Here is a 17516-nt window from a genome sequence, read left to right on the forward strand (position 1 = left end):
CTGTCCTCCTCCTCCCCGGATATTGTGCCGCGCTGTTTGAGTTCAAATCTCAGTTCTCCAGAGATCTACACAAAAATGGCCGGTCGGATATGCGGTACTGTGCATGTCTGAACGGTCAGTTTGGAGAACTGAGCATACTAAGCAGTACAGAGTACTAAGCCGTATGCTCAGTTCTCCAGAGAACTAAACAAAATGGCCGTTCGGACATGCGCATTGTGTTACCATGCACAAGTACAGTCAACACTCTTGACCACAAGACTCACATTGGAAAACTTTTATTAGGTGGATAAATAACATTAGCGATCTAAGGTGGCATATGTGATTCTCTGACCTAAACATAATCTGTCAGGCATTTTATTTTTCATAACACAGACAGTAAAAACAGAAATTCACACCTTTAACACATCCAATCACATTGCAACAAAATATTCATAGAAAAGTGTACAACCTCTCGGTTCTTGGGGGCCGTTCAGTATAGCAGCTACAAAAGTGCCACCCATGAGCAAGTACAGGTTGAATGTTGCCTGACAATTTGAACAAAACATACATGTGGAATTGATACATACTAGTAACACAACACTATTCATACAAGCAATGAGAAATGTCACTGGCACCAGGTGAACCCAGTATGTCCTGTGCTGTTGGGTATATTCTATTAACTCTTAGACTTCTGAAACTGACACTGCCCTTTGTGCCCAGCACTACATCTATGTGTATATTGCCACCAGTGGTAATATGTAGTAGAGAATGGAACAAAGTAACCCAAAGTTGCTTTCATGTATGGTTGGTGGGATCCAGTTTTAGGAACTGTAAAGATAATGGAAAGGAATTGGGCAAGTGTATGGATATCATAACAAACGGATAAATAAAGTATAAAATAACAGAATAAATTATAAACAGACATACATGGCCTAAACATAGGTTATGTTAGTTGGGGGGGATGCAGACAGGAGTCCGGTAACAGCCAATGCTAGAGATAATATTCTTCCTATGGTGGCCTCCTATCTCCCCATGACTAGATTCCTATGGACAGTAGAGCTGGAAGGTTCCAGCCTTATTACAGTTACTGCTTGAAATGAAAGTGCTGGAAAGGCAGGAAACACAAGCAATAAGGATCCCATCTTTAATTTTGTTCAGATTCTCGGAGTCTACATCCAACAGCGGTGATCAGTGCTGCCCCCTTCCCACTGCCATCTTCTGAGAGGAGGAAGGACACGTTACATTTTGGAGCAAGATCAGCTACAGTCTGGTGCATTATTCTGGAGAAGCTGCAAGTAAAGGGAAAAAATGTTTTATCATTTACTTAAGTTACAAGTGCTAAAAAAATAAATAAATGAATGTCTTTCCTATTGTGCCCAAAGGTGGTGTACATAAGTCATATAAATATCAAAGCTTTTTATATTATACCTTGTCTTTATTATGAAGTTATATTTACCACCCAGCATTAGCCACAGGGAAAACATCTGGTAATTTTTAGGCTGCCTAAGTTTACACTGTCAATGTATTGGTAAATCTGGGCCGGTATTTCCTATAGAAACAGTAGTATGTGAAATTCTTAGTGCAAGTCTAGAGTTCGAAAGAGGCTGACTAGATTTGCATTGTGAGTTTGACCTCCTGTTCATACGGCAAACATTGCATGCATCAGCAGAGATGTGTGCTTTGGAGGGGAGCACATAACTTGCTAAAAGGATTATTGTGAAGTAGAGATGAGCGAACAGTTTACTATTCGATATTCGAATATTCAATTCGAGTAGTCCTCAATATTCGACTACTCGAATCAAATATAGAATCCTATTATAGTCTATGGGGGAAAAATGCTCGTTTCAGGGTAGACAACATTCGATCAAATTGTACTTACCAAGTCCACGAGTGAGGGTCGGGCTGGATTCTTCTCCCCGCCAGCGTCCCCACGTCGTCTTCCGGCTTTGAATTCACTCTGCTTAGGCATCGGGCCTAGGCAGAGCTGACTGCGCATGCAAGCGGCCATTTTCTTGTAGCGTGGGCATGCGCAGTCGGCTTTGCCTAGGGCCGATGCCTAAGCAGAGTGAATTCAAAGCTGGAAGATGACGCTGGGATGTGGCGCGGAGAAGACTTCTAAGGGTAAGAGAAGAACCAGTGTTGATTGGCCGAATGCTATATACTATATAGCATTCTGCCAATGAACGCTGGTTCTGTATCGAATCTGACCTTCAAATAGCGAGTGGTACTAGATCAAGTACAAGTATTTAGAATACCGTAGTATTCGATCGAATACCTACTCGATCGAGTACTACTTGCTCATCTCTATTGTGAAGTTATTGAATAACATCATAACATTACACAAAGGCTCATTGTCAAATGGGCGGGGGGTAGAAATCTTACTGTAATGCTTCTTAAAATGGCCATGGACATAGATAAATGACTGCTAAACTTTCTGATATTGGCAGAACCAGTGATCCATTCAATGTACATAGTGGTGTTCCCTGATGGGTTGGGTTAAATTTCAACATGACAAACCTTTGTCTTAAAGAAGTATAGAAGTATGGTTATTTCCCTCGGCCTATTTTGAAACATGGACTGGGTAGTCCCCCATGCAGCAGGGTCCAGATGTGACTGCTACCTCTGCACCCCTAACAGCTACAGGCCTGAATAGACTTGTCAGGCTGATCTGTTCTACTGTTCCCCTTCTCTTTTTATTATTAAACTAAAAATAACTGACTCATTCCTTTTCAGACTTTTTTAATTGTCACTTTTCAGACACTGACACGTCCTAGGGAATATCTGTTGGCTGAATGAGAATACAGAGGACGGCTATCTAAAGTGTACGCCCATCTTTGCCCTACATGAACCCAAGGTCTTATTTTCCCTTCCTTCTTTCAGTCGTGTAATTGTTCAAAACTATGGAAGGTTTAATCCAAACACGTTAACATGAATACATGAAATAAAATCTACAATACTTTGTCAAAAATACTCACTGTGGATGTAATTTATACAGAGTTCCATCAACACCAACTGTGACCTCCAAATGGTCTAGGCCTCTGTTTTCCCGTATCTTATCCACCACAGCTGCCATTCCGGCCCCGCACAGCTGTGCTGCTCTTCTTGATACAACGCCACACACTTCTTTGACGATTATACTGTCATCACAAGTACTGTTCAGACCCAGCTGCTGAAGGATTGATCGCACTTGCAGCAAGGCTAGCCTGTCACTGTAGGAAAAGAAATATGACTTAGCATCTCCATATTTCTTATCTAAGAAGTGAGAGTATTATGTGTTTAGTTATGTGAATTTCCACTCACAACATTAATTTGTCTGTTACTCTAAATAGATAGGAAATTAATCAGAATACATTCCTTAATATATTTTCTTGCAGTTGGAGCTTTGTTGTTTTCATGCAGATTTCTAATGTTGGGGTTAAAACCAAACTTTTATGTGTCACAAAGTCTCAGACAAGTCACATGGCCAAAGACATGTACGGCTTGATGTTGCACAACTTTTTTATTTTTATAAAGCTGTCACAAGTTGCACATTATGGTCTATGATCAAGTCACACACAACTTGAGAGCAAAAATCCACTAGCACATAAGGCTGCAGGTCACATCCCAACACCACTGATCATCATTAGGTTCAGTGTAGCATTGTGTCATGAACCAATGCTACACTGAACATGACGCGTCACAGTGACATGTTGCATATCGTGCATCACTATGTAGCCCCAGACTAATCCCCGTGAAAACTCAGAACATATACTAGTGTATAATGTGATCAGCATAGCACATTTTTTTTAAGGGTTTATTCACACAACTCTGTTCTGTCTGGTTCATGTACAAGCTATATGTCTCAGGCTCACCATGACCTTGTGAATGTAACTCACTGCATCAATGCAGATTACTATGCAGTAAGTTCTGTTAGTTCAGTGCAGAAGCGATCTGGAGATTCCTGCATTGTACCTGACTATAATATCTTGAGTACCATTCACAAGGCCATTGGTTAGTCTGGAAAATATGGCTTGCACAGAGACCATGGCTCCCAGACAGAACGAACATGTGAATATGCTCTAATGTACCCATTACCTACCTCTCAATCTGTGAAAGGAATTTGGTTTCAAAGATGCTTGTAGTTTTCAATGCCTCAGAAATCTGCCCACGAAACAGAAATCCTCGCTTTGTGAAGTCAATGAGAATATTTCTTACAATTTCTCCTAAGTACATTCCACTAATCATTTTCTCATATCTAGAAACAAGATAATAACGTCAAAAAAGAAAACAAAATATGAGATCCAGATAAACTGTATATATGTTAATGGTTTGGCTTGTCTGATATCTGAACTATATACCTTTGCTTTCCTGAATTTAGGGACAGTTCATCAACAGCTTTGTCATATTTTGTTCGGATATCATCCAGACATCCATTGTCACCGAATGCTCCCCATTCCATGTTGACACACATTCTCCCTTCTTCTCCATCTACCATTTCTATGTTCTTTGTCTCTTCCATGTAACATGCATTACTGCCGGTACCTGACACATAAGAAGAGATGTTCAGTGTATAGTTGGGTTATGTAGGATATATCATGGTCATGGCCAATAGTCAAAATGCAACAAGTATCTTAAAGGGAACCTGTCCTCTCTTTCAGGGTCCATCAGGTTCATTACAAAGAGATTTTCTTTATTCTGAAAAACTGCAGACTATCAAAGAAAACATATGCGCCTCCCCATCCCTACTCCATTTGGCTGACAGGTCTCTTCCTATATACAGCTGTGAAACAGGTAGAGCCTGATGATGATCTATTATGGCTGGAGTTCAGTGGCATAATATGAAGCTCTTGTACTCAAACACAAAATCTGTACCATGCCCATAGCAGAATCTGCTACTGATTTTGAGGCTGATTCTACCACCAAATCAGCGGCATATTCTACACTGATTCCGTCTCCCACTGTATTCCATGGTAAGCAGAGATTGCAGGGAAAATAACCATCCTGCCACAGAATCCACGGCTCATGGCTCAAAACCACTGATTATGCCCATCCATCTATCAGCAATGGAAAGCCGTGTCATTCCAATGCTCCACTTGGCAATCCATGCGAGAAGTCGGGTGTGGAAAGATGAAGAGGTATAGTATAGTATGAACTAGCCTTATGGCTCCTGAGCCAGGGTGTGACCCTCTGCTCCCCTTTAAGTTACACCCCTGCTGAAGTTGCAGCTTACTGTAGCAATTGCACAGTCCACCCTTTCAAGCTTGTGATTGCCCTAGGTACATTTCTGACTAATTTGCATAAACACAAGCTGAATTTCTCTGCATGCGTTATCTATTTGGGACCATAAGCTAAATTTCATCTCTGGTTAAATTCCTGTAGAAGACTCTATTGTTGGTTTGGGAAAAAGTTTCTACCTGGCAGTCTCATATATATATATATATATATATATATATATATATATATATATATATATTTTAAAGCTCAACAAGATGGCTGATGTATACTTACCCACAATAAGCCCAATTTCACAGTTTGGATCTTCATATGCACAAGTCATCATTGTCCCAACAGTGTCATTGACTATGGCAACTACATCAAGGTCAAATTCCTGTTTTAGAAGACAATGACATATTACTAATCCATCTAAGTCCTCTTCTGTAATGTCTGGAAGTCAAAGCTTGCACTTATCATCCGACTAGCACTAAGCAGTGCATCTGATGGTCTAACTCCCTGGTAATACCATACAGGTAAAAATACCGCCACCTGAACTTAGGCTATATACTCATTATAATATAGTCACAATTTGTGCAATAAATTAGAGTGAGATTTATCAAGTCAATCCCTTATATATGTCAGCAAATTTTATAGCTGATACAAAACTGCTAATAGTATCCTAGGATTATGGATACTTAATCCCACCAATTATACTGCCTTCATGGTAAAACCCTGTAAGAACTGAGATTATATTTTATATACTGAATAATGCCACTATAAATTATATACTAGACAGTGTAAAACAAGACATATTGGAGGGTTTCTGTGTCCTACAAACCTCTCTCCTCTTGATTCCTTCCCTTAGCAGGTTAACCACATCTTCACCCTCGCAGTCAGTTGCTTTAAAACCTTTGGTCCATGTTAGCAGGATACCCTGTATATACAAAAGAATTCTTATATATAGCCACCAGCATACCTGTGACCATGGCAGATGTGTGGTAGAGTCAAGGCCAAACATGTTAGCTGCAGTAGCAAGAGGCTATCACCCACAGTAGGGTAAAGGTAGAGGACTCAGACTTTATTCACCAAGAAGATCTATAGTCAACAGAAAAAAATAACCCCCTAGATCATTTTGGACCAAATTCTGAACCCTGAATCCTTTTCCTTATTGTGGAGGCTGAACTCTGGTTACACAAGCAGTATTGTATAGCACAAGTCAATGTCTGAGTACTGAAGAGTTATAACGTGTGGATATAATCCTAGAAGAGTTGTCCATGTAATTGTGAATTAGATCTTGCATTCCAATTATTATATCATGAAGCTGCAGAGGGGCACAGTAAGTCAGGGGGGGCCTATAACCTTAGCTGTCTGCCTATTAGATTGTGGGTAAGTGCCTAAGCTAATGTCTTTATAGGTAATAATTACTGATTAGAAATTAGCGAATAGTATTCAAAACTATTCGTTGAATACCTTGCTCTCATAGGAATGCGTGGAAGTGGACGAACACCAAGGGGTTAAGCGCTGTGAAGATTTGCCGGCCGTTAACACACATTTCTATGGGAGCGAGGTATTTGTATCTACTATTCGCTCAACACTACTACTGATAGATTACTCAAATTACACAAGGTTAAGGGGATATTGTGATGTGAGAGGCTTCTAGACAGGGTTAAGGGGATATTGTCACTCCTTAGGGAGAGACCACCATTTAGGTATGTGGACTCTTATTAGGCCATTTTCTGCTCCACTGTGCAAAGGAACATGGGAAGAATATGCAAAGAATATGCAAATCTGTCTTCCAGCACCCTCTATTGGACTGCATGACTGAGGCACTGTCTTCCTAATTACATCATGGAAGACAGATTTGCATATTCTTGCCATGTTCCTTTGCACAGTGGAGCGCAAAATGGCTTAATAAGACTCCACACACCTAAATGGTGGTCTCTCCCTAAGGAGTGACAATATCCCCTTAACCCTGTCTAGAAGCCTCTCACCTCTGCTAAGTCAGTCTTCTCTGTGCCGGGCTGAAGAGATCCAATCAGATTGAAACAGCTGTCCTCGGCTGAGAGACTGTACTTGGTAAAATCCCACATCATTGCATTGCAGCAAAGGCCTCTGGGAAGGTCGGGCATGATGTTAAAGGGAGCGCCCTCTATTGGGCTGCATGACTGAGGCACAATCTTCCTAATTACATCATGGAAGACAGATTTGCATATTTTTCCAATGTCAAATTACACAGAAGTGGTGCTGAAATATCGGAAACATAGGGGCCCCCAACTGTTCCTACACAGTGGCCATCTATCTGTATTTGGTGTACATTGGGTAGGAGCATGTCCGATTTTTCAAGCGGACAGCAAAAACCTACATGTAGGGTTTTGTTGTCCGCTTGAAAAATCAGACATCTTTGTGAACGGATACTTAAGGACAGACACGGACTGTAAAAGAACGCACATGATGTCCCATTAAATCAATGCAAAATGTACGGACACAGCTAGTATCCGATGCTAATGTCCGCTCAAGATTTTGTGCGGACATTAGCATCGGACACTAGCTGTCGGACACCAACGCTAGTATGAACGCCCCCCTAACTCTCCAAGTGGCAGGTAAGTGTCACTGTCTGTGTTTCAGAACATATAGGACACAACATTTTCATGTGACCCTTGTACTGAGTGGACACTCATATACAGAATAGTACTAACCACATGCAGTACATATATTCCTTGGCCTTTTAAAGTCCGCAATCCCTATTATTACCCATGTGACTTACAGCATCCAAACTGGTTTGCTTGCAGGGAAAAGAGAAGGTGAAACCCAGAGGAAGTCGCGCCCCTTTAATTCCCATGTAATCCAAGAAATCAGAGATGCAGTGAACAATGTGATCAAATAGCTGAAACAAAAGAATAATGAGATTCATCAGAAAAACCAAACATGGGATCATCTGTGATTTCAACTTTTAAGACTAATGCATATATGACTTACTTCATCCCCAGTCCCTTGCATGACATCTGTAGGAATGGCATATATTTTATTATGCATTTCCACTGTTCTTCTTTTGCCACTGCGGATTTTGACAAGTAAAACTCTAAAGTTTGTTCCTCCAAGGTCCAGAGCCAGAAAATCACCATTTTCTAGAAAAGTTAAAGAAATAAGATATAACACTGTGTTGTATAACTATGCATTATAAATCCTCATAATGCAAGTAAATAGTCAAGTCATGTTTTACTTTGTAGTGGTGGGGAGCAGAAGATCTTTAATATGTAAAGAAAAGATGAAATCTAAGGGTTTTTATTGTTCCCCCGTAATGTCTATGGTACTCTGATGTGCAGCTTGTGGCTCTAGTAATGGGAGAGGGGTCTAATTTTGTTTTTGACATAGTTATAAATCTCTGCATGTATACAGATGTTCTAGAATCTAGTTACAATAATGAAAGCATAAGAATATTGGTGATTAATGTGTATAAAATACAGTTTTAGATACCAGCAATATGGGATAGACCTATGCTAGACATGCAACATATGCATAAAATTGTCACGCAAGTACTACAGAAAACAGCATCCATTATTAGCACTATTTTAGATGGGTTTTCTGTGATTATAAATATGGAATTTGATGTTTAGGACCAGACGACTACTTCACATCAAGGATAAAGATGCATGCATATTCTGCCAGTAGGTCTTTAAAACTGGTATCATGCTTCCCCCTAAGTACGTTCTATTTAGATAGTGAACATTACCCGTGCCATCTGGTGTGCTGCGGACAAATGTTGGCAACATTTTAACTTTCGCAATCTCATGAGTCTTCTTCTTCAGTCCATTCTCCATCTCAATTCGCATCCTTCTCTTCACCTCTAACAACTGCTCATGAGTGAGGGTGAACTCCTCAAGTGTCTCATCCATCTGTCTTCTCTGTTCAGCCAAACGGTAGGCCACTGCAGTCACCATAGCTGCTCCCTTACCGCTGCCACTCTCGGACAACAGAAACCGCACATCTGAGTCTGGGACCAATCGTCTTACTGTTTTATGTAAGCGCCTGGCATATCTGCACAAAACATGCAGAACATTTCAGTAATTATTTCAAATAATTCCATTATTTGTTAGTAGTGAGTTTCACTCTTTTGTATGGATTTTACTATTTTATATTGAGTAATTTGCCAATGTTAAAAGAAAAAATAATCATTTTCAGCTATATAATACAATAAGGAACTTAACCTCAAAAATGTTGGTCCTCTGAGAAATAATTTGGGTGTAATGGTGGAAGAGGATGAGGAAAAGGCCAGTCTATTAAATGCTGCCTTCTCCACTGTATTAACAAAAGAAAATCTAATGACCTAAGACATGATTAGAGATACTGTAAATTCTCCATAAAACGTCGCCTGTTACATTTAACAGGAAGTAAACTGATGCCTTAGAAATACACCCCCGGGTTCTGAAGAGCTAAGTTCAGTGACCGATAGAACCTTATATGTAATATTTAAGGATTCAGTAACCTGGTCTGTTTCACAGGCTTGGCACATATCAAATATGGTATCAATATTCAGTAAAGGGTCAAAAAATAAGAGTCTGTACAGTCTGTAAGCTTAACATTTGTATTTCAAGGTTTTGCGCTTTTTTCACTTTTGTGAGCATAAAGTTGCAGTACAGCCACTACATAGTGTGTATTAGTTGACTCTTTGGTTTGCTCAGAGTCGGACACCCACAGATCTGATATCTATGACCTATCCTAAAGGTGGGACATCAATATCTAAAGTCTGGTCAACACCTTTTAAGTATACTTACTGTGGATGCATCTTGTACAGAGATCCATCAATCCCTACTGTGGTACGCAGTCTGGGAACACCTTTGTTGTCTCGAAGACGAGTTAGGATCCCACCCAGTGTAGCAGCTATCAGGTTAGCAGACCGGAAGGAAACAATTGTGCAGACATGTTGGACAGCTATACAATCTTCATGGGAGGGTTCCACCCCCAACCTAGTCAGTATGTCTTTGGCTTTGCTTAAACCTTCTTTGTTCCTGAAAAGAAATAAATGTCATTTTTTGAGAAATTTCCTTCCTTATATTCCTCTTTCTAGAGATAACACTTTTGAGATTTGGTGCATCGGTCATGAACTTTGTATAAAAACCTTTGTAATCGTTCTGAACAGTCCTGTTCAGATCTAGGGTGGGTGTCATAACTTTACATGTAAACCTACTTTTTGTATACCAAAATACTTAGGTGTGTCCTAGGAGCATTCAGTTTTCAACTCTTGTTTCTACCATTTTGCTCCACTTACGAATATCTTAACTTGAACAGAGGATATTTCTATTTTTGGGCATTGCAGTGTAATTTACAAGGGTGTGAGCGCAATATTTTGTAAACTTACTTTTCTATGGCAGATACATGTTTGGTTTCAAATTTTCCTCTGGTTAACAGCTCTGGGGTGATTCTTCCTTCAAAAAGTAACCCTTCTTTGGCCATCTTCACCAAGATAAGTCTAACAAGTTCTCCCATGTACATTCCACTGACCATCTTTTCAAACCTGTACAGATGAAATAACGTTGATCAAACTGACACTCCAAAAAATGTGACTCCTAGAGATGGCAATGTGGCATTCAGTGCTCCTCCATAAAACTTCACCACTGACAATCACTTGATACATTTAACACACATGTCCATATTATATAATTTAAAAAAAAAACTTTTTGATTGGAAGGGGTCCAACAGTCAGAACCTCTACAGGTCACCTGTACCAGACCATGCAGCTCCTGACAATCTGTAAGTGCTGCTCACTCACTGCACTGTTAGTAGCAGCAGTTCTGAGTACTTAAATGTTGTAAACCATGTGTTAGGATGGGGTCCCACAGGTTTTCATTCCGGCGCACAGCGCCACCTGCAGGTCAATCCAGCTCTCGCCCTCAGTGTCGGACTGTGAGGTGTGTAGAGGCTAAGTCCCATTCTCCCCCTACTGAGCATGCTCAGACTTTTTGGAGACGTTCAGAGGCTAAGTCCCATTCTCCCCCTACTGAGCATGCTCAGACCTTTTGGAGGCGCTCAGAGGCTAAGTCCCATTCGGCCCATACTGAGCATGTCCGGTGAAGTTGTGGCCACCGCCCCTGTGGGCGGGGACTTGCCTTTATATGGTGTGAGCTGACGCCCGCCGGGTGCTCACACTTTGACTAAAATTTTGAGACAGGTCAGGGCTAGGTTCCTGTGAAAGGCAGGTTGTCAGCTCAGGGGTTCTAGTTAGGATTCGTTGGCTCTGCCAGTGGGAATCTGTAAAGCCTATTGCACTGTCCAAAATATTGTAGCTCCAAAGCTGTTGTGGAGCCATTTGTGTTGCTGACCAGGGGTGACGTTTAACCCTTGGCAGCCTATGCTGCAGCCTACACTCAGGTGCAGTTCTCCAGTAAGTTTACTGGTGTACGGTTGTTGCAGCCTGTTCACATTGAAGCTGCACAAACACATTCACCCAGTGAAGTCAACTGGTGTAAATCCTCATTGCAGCCTGTTCACATTGAAGCTGCACAAACACACTTACCCAGTGAAGTCAACTGGCGTAAATCCTCATTGCAGCCTGTTCACATTGAAGCTGCACAAACCCATTTGCCCAGTGAAGTCAACTGGAGAAAGCCTTGTTGCAGTCCATTCACATTAGGAGCTGCACAAACACTTTCACCCAGTGAAGTTAACTGGTGAACGTGTGTTGCTCCCTGTTCACACTAGTGCTGTACCGACATACTGGTTTTTTGTTCTGGCACACGCCTGCCCTTAGGGGCTTGTGGCCCTCACTGCAGTGTCTTGCAGTCTAGCGGTTCTGTTGACGTTAAAAATTATTATTTTTATACATATAGACAGAACCGTAACACCATGTCAGAGGCTGCGCTCTCTAGGAAACAGTTGATCTGCGGAGGTGCTCATGGTTGGACCCATGCCATTCTGATTACCTATTTTAAGGGCACTTGGATAAATCATGTGCGATGATCCATGTCCCATTATCATTGTTCAGAGATAGTCCAACACTGAGTTAACTGGCTAGTAGTTGTGACAATGGTTATAGTAGACCGTCAAAATGAATGTAGTTTATTCTACATACAGAAAAATTAAAAGTGAATTTTTAGCTAGTGCAAACTATTCTTAATATGTGACATTACTTACAGCTGTTTTCCTGGATTCAGGGAACCTCTGTCAATCTCTCTATCAAATTCCGTCCGAATGTCTTCCAAAGATCCATCATCTCCAAAAGCACCCCATTCAGTATTAATGCACATTCTCCCCTCATCTCCTTCTACTAAATCAATGTGTCTCAGCTCCTCCATGTAGCAAGCATTAGTTCCGGTACCTTAGAAGATAAGTCACATTATTGCCAATTGTTGTGTTATGCATGGCTAGAATGGTTATACACAAATGCCAATTACCAATGATTATGCCGACTTCACAGCGTTGATCGTCAAACCCACAGGTCATCATAGTCCCAACAGTATCATTTACAACAGCCATAATGTCAGCTTCATAGTCCTAGGGAACAAGTATGCACATAAGAAAATCACTTATTACTCATAAACCTCCAATTCTCTTCTAGTCACCTCCATTTTAATCTTTCTGAATCTTTTATTCCAATCCCTAGCCTTAGCACAACCTGTAATGCCAGCAGTTCGCTGCTACCAGCGTCCTGTCCTGCTGACGTCTGATCCCACTGTCCTGGCACCTTGCCCTTCCCTGCTCCCATCTGGAGTCCTCCATTTCACCCTCTGGAGTCAGTGCTGCCCACAGAGTGCCTACTTAAGTGTTCTGTCTCTTAAAGGGTCAGCACGCACAAGTAACTGTGTCCCCAGCCAATCCCTCCTTGTCCTAACCTACCAAATTTTTACAATGAGAACTCCACATTCCTGCACAGTGGTTAAAGGGTGAACACCAAAGAGGCTGCTTAGAGGTACCCCAAAATCAAACCAGTTTGGTAGTATAGTAGGTTCATGACCCACTGATGCTACCAAAATGCAATATGCATGAAATAGTAGGAGAGGCTGGAAATTTTTATTATTAATGGGATGGTCACATTAATAACTACACAGACCTATAAAACAAAATCATTCATGTATCTTTTATTCCCGGACCATTTATTTGTTAGTACCATCTACAAATGCAGATATGTTACCTAATGTATTAAACGTTAGTCATCTGTGACTTATATATCCAATCACTCCAGAAATCTAATGCAAGGAAATGTAGATATGCCACCAATGATATATTTGTTACAGTATACATAAGGTTATTTGCTTTTTGTGTAGAATACTTACAACTTTTGCTCAGAAACATGGTCTTACCCCTCGTTTCTTGATGGCCTTGTTCAGCAGTTTCACCACATCCATCCCCTCAACACCACTAGCCTTGAATCTCTTGGTCCATGTCAGCAAAATACCCTATGGAAACAATACTGAAATAAGTAAAATGTTGTAAAAATATATTGTAGGACTTCTTTTACTCTATACCCGCCATTATTTTCATTGAAGACCAGACCAAATAGAAATAAAAAAAATGCATTAATTTAGAAAAACAAAAATATTTTAGTTTCTGTCCTCTACAAATTGCCCTTCAGGTAATATAGCAAGAAACTGTAAGACCTGCGAAGCCATATCAATATGTAAGAACGGTCCAAGGCACTGACGGATACATTTTTCAATGCTTCATTGTAGGGCAATTACAACTTGAAGAAGTCCTGTATGCCATGATGTTGACTCTAAATGTATGTGGCGTTGCCTCTGACCCGTCTTGCTTTCTAGCAGGGTATTTAGGTTATGTTACCTCATCTAGTTTTGACTGGCTGCATGGGAAGGAAAAGGTGAATCCAACTGGTAGCTTCTTGTCTTTGATCTGCTTCTTCTCCATGAAATCTCCAAGACATTCAGCAACATGGTCAAAAAGCTAATGGAATAAGGAAAATATATTATATTACATTACTGTAGCAATAATAAAGTAAATTAATATTCCATCTCAAAACAACATATAATAATCTCCCTAACCAGTAAACTGTATCTTGGCATGTCGGTGGCAATAATACGCCATTCATGTAACATTTACATCATAACTACGGCAGATTGTTTACCAACAAGTATTCCTTCCATTTGTGAGCGCATGTATACTCAACGAGAAGAGGGGAGTACGTTTGGTTTTCCTGTGTGTTATCTTATGAACATATTGATCCATGATTTTGCAGTATTAGAAAAAGTTTCTCCCTGCTCCAGCCCACCTTCTTCCAGAAATGACACTGCATCTCTACATGGACATATGTGTCTGGTATTGCAGTTTATCCTATTAATTTAACTGCGGATGAGGTGAAATTCTACAGAAAAATCATGGACAGAGATGGTTCTGCTTCTAGGGAAAAATGTAAATCTTATCCTACTAAACCTCTGTAGGGACTGTCCCAAGGTGGACAGTTATGTAGGACATGTTGGATCACTTAGTGTCTTGTGACAATGAGGTTCCCATCGCCTCTATTTTAAGGGAAGAGGTGGGGTGGTTCATGTGTTCTGCCGACCCATTGAGACAGTGGGCATGGGACCTTTGTCATAATTAGTGGGATTATTGATGAGACAATTGTCACCTATCATGTGGATAAGTGTTGCTCATGGGACGAGCTCTTTGAATGTAGGGAATGTATGGGATAGGAAGAATGACTGCCAAGTTGATGGGCTAAATAAGACCACAACATGGAAGATGCTCCAGTTAAGTCACCTGGAAAGGCAATAAGTCTTAGCTATAATGATTGGTCAGAATGCGTAAACAGCACGTATTGTTTTTATTGATAAATTCTACAATTGTGATATTCACATTGGTCAATGCAGGTAAAAATATTGCTCCCTACACAGATAATTTCATGGTAAAGCCATTTGCACGTTGGGAAATTTCTCAATGTTAGAAGTAGAGACAAAACTATTGAAAGGCTCAATGGATTGGGCCAAATTTCCCATGTATGGCCATGCTATTCTCCAGGATGAATGTAGCAGATGCCGGCTACAATAGGGAAGGATTTATCACAAAGGTTCATTGTGATGTTCAGCTGGTTACTATTGTTTCTTAAATATTCCTAAATAACCCCTCCACCCACATATTCATTGTTCTTTAGATCTCAGGCCCCTTGACACCAAGCGTGTCACAACATCTGTCACCAGGTATGAAAACCATGAAATGATAAAGATCTATAATGTGTCTTGTAAACCTAAAGAGGCTTATATGTAGGGATGGTGCTTGCATGTAGATATGGCCAGTATTTCGGAAATTAAACACAATGTTTAATTTTCTTATGTTACCAGCAAAACCATTTGCAGCATCTGGTCTACTGTCCACAGAATGGTGCCAGCCTGTAGTCTGAAGAATAGTAAAAAAACTGCAGGCCATAATGTAGTATGTAGAGCAGTTTCCATGGGGCCTAGCCACTAAAAGGGTTCAAGTAACCAGGCGAGGTGCGGCCAAGCATTTAATGCGTATTGCATGCCAAATTTCAACACCTTCAACCTTTTGTCTTATAGAGATTTAGGCCACTACCATAGGTGCCTAGCTAACTTCTCTATCCCCACTCATGGACATACTTCTAAACCGAACATGCATGTGTATTGGCAGATTGGAAGAAATATCTATTGACCGAACTAGTATTCAGTCAGCAGCTAGTGAAAGTTGATATCCAGCAACCCTAGTTGCAGGCTGTCAGAAAAGGTTCTCTATAGTCTTCTAATAGATGGATAGCCAATCTGAATGATGGAGTTAATAACACTAAAGTATATTAGTACCCAGTATGATGGCAACCATGGAGGCCCTGGGTGCAGGAACTGAATGTAGCAAAAATCCTGTCCACTCATGGGCCAACAGCTGCACAATATTGCAGATAATACAATATATTATCCGTTACATGGTGTATCCATTGGCCACCATGGTTGAGCTGGGTTTTGTCTGTATGTGGTTGCCATACTCGCAGCTGTCACCCTTAAGCCACTCCCAAGCGTATTCAAGCATTCTCATTGCCAAGTTACATCTGAACAAGCTAATGCTTGTAATGCAAATACTACCAAGAAAACTAATTGTGGCAAGACAATGGGTGGAATCAGTGGCGTAACCCCCCCCCCCCAACCGATGCCCGCCGAAGACCCCGACCGACACCCCCCCCCACACACACACATTCCTGTGCTCTCTATTATTCCCCTTAGTAGCCTCTGCATACCGTATTATGCCCCATAGTGGCCCCTGTACACACTATTATGCCCCATAGTGGCCCCTGCACACACTATTATGCCCCGTAGTGACCCTTGCACACAGTATTATGCCCCATAGTGACCCCTGCACACAGTATTATGCCCCATAGTGGCCTCTGTACACACTCTTATGCCCCATAGTGGCCCCTACACACAGTATTATAAACCATAGTGGCCCCTGCACACACTATTATGCCCCATAGTGACCCCTTCACACAGTATTTTTTTTTTTTTTTTTAAATGTAGATTGTGAGCCCCACATAGAGCTCACAATGTACATTTTTCCCTATCATTATGTCTTTTTTGGAATATGGATGGAAATCCATGCAAACACGGGGAGAACATACAAACTCCTTGCAGATGGTTTTATGCCCTTGGCGGGATTTGAACACCAGGACTCCAGCGCTGCAAGGCTGCAGTGCTAACCACTGAGCCACCGTGTGGCCCCATCCCTTCACACAGTATTATGCCCCACAGTGGCCCCTGCACACATAGCCATAGTGGCCCCTGCACACAGTATTATGTCCCATTGTGGCCCCTGCACACAGTATTATGCCGCACTGTGGACACCCATGAACAATTATTATACTCTGGGGTCTTTTCAGACCCCAGAGTATAATAAACGGAGACCCAAGGGGGAGATACAAACATAAAAACACTGTTACTTACCTATCTCCCGCTCCGCTGCGGTTTTCGGTGGTGTCGGCCATCTTCTTTGACATCCGGGATGTCACATGACCCGGGACCTGCATCACGGGTTATGTGACATCCGGGAGCGTCCAGAAGTAGACCCGAACCGGATGTCATGGAAAAGTAAGTAACATGTTTTTTTATGTTACTTTACCTCCCCTGGATCTCTGATTATTATACTCGGGGGTCTAAAAAGAGTATAATAATAGTGTTTGTGGAGCCTGCAGCGTATCTTACTGATCCCGGCCACTGCCAGGATCGGTAAGTAAATAGGGCCCGTTAACGGATAGAGCAACTCCAGCTGGTAATGGCCTATTAAGAAAAGAAAAAAAAAATGCAGGGGTAGCGGCTGTCACCGGGCCCCTAATGTCCCGGGCCCTGTGGCAGCTGCTACCCCGGTAGTTACACCACTGGGTGGAAGGAATAGTAGAGTAGTGG

The 17516-nt window shown here is 41.4% G+C and overlaps 1 protein-coding gene across 1 annotated transcript in view; it reads right to left on the reverse strand.

Annotated features, from left to right (window-relative positions):
- Positions 1-259: 259 nt before the first annotated feature.
- Positions 260-17516, reverse strand: part of LOC142183307 (hexokinase-1) — a 38847-nt gene continuing 21590 nt past the window's right edge. Inside the window, exons 4-18 of the mRNA XM_075258339.1 lie at positions 13945-14064; positions 13467-13562; positions 12561-12660; positions 12301-12484; positions 10529-10684; positions 9945-10178; positions 8903-9207; positions 8149-8297; positions 7937-8056; positions 6011-6106; positions 5467-5566; positions 4317-4500; positions 4058-4213; positions 2955-3188; positions 260-1268 (exon numbers count right to left, since the gene is read on the reverse strand). Of these exons, the coding sequence (XP_075114440.1) occupies positions 1124-1268; positions 2955-3188; positions 4058-4213; positions 4317-4500; positions 5467-5566; positions 6011-6106; positions 7937-8056; positions 8149-8297; positions 8903-9207; positions 9945-10178; positions 10529-10684; positions 12301-12484; positions 12561-12660; positions 13467-13562; positions 13945-14064 (2379 nt within the window). The 3' untranslated portion in view covers positions 260-1123. The remainder of the gene's footprint in view (positions 1269-2954; positions 3189-4057; positions 4214-4316; positions 4501-5466; positions 5567-6010; positions 6107-7936; positions 8057-8148; positions 8298-8902; positions 9208-9944; positions 10179-10528; positions 10685-12300; positions 12485-12560; positions 12661-13466; positions 13563-13944; positions 14065-17516) is intronic.

This window comes from Leptodactylus fuscus, chromosome 10 (assembly GCF_031893055.1).
Source record: "Leptodactylus fuscus isolate aLepFus1 chromosome 10, aLepFus1.hap2, whole genome shotgun sequence".
NCBI lineage: Eukaryota > Metazoa > Chordata > Amphibia > Anura > Leptodactylidae > Leptodactylus > Leptodactylus fuscus.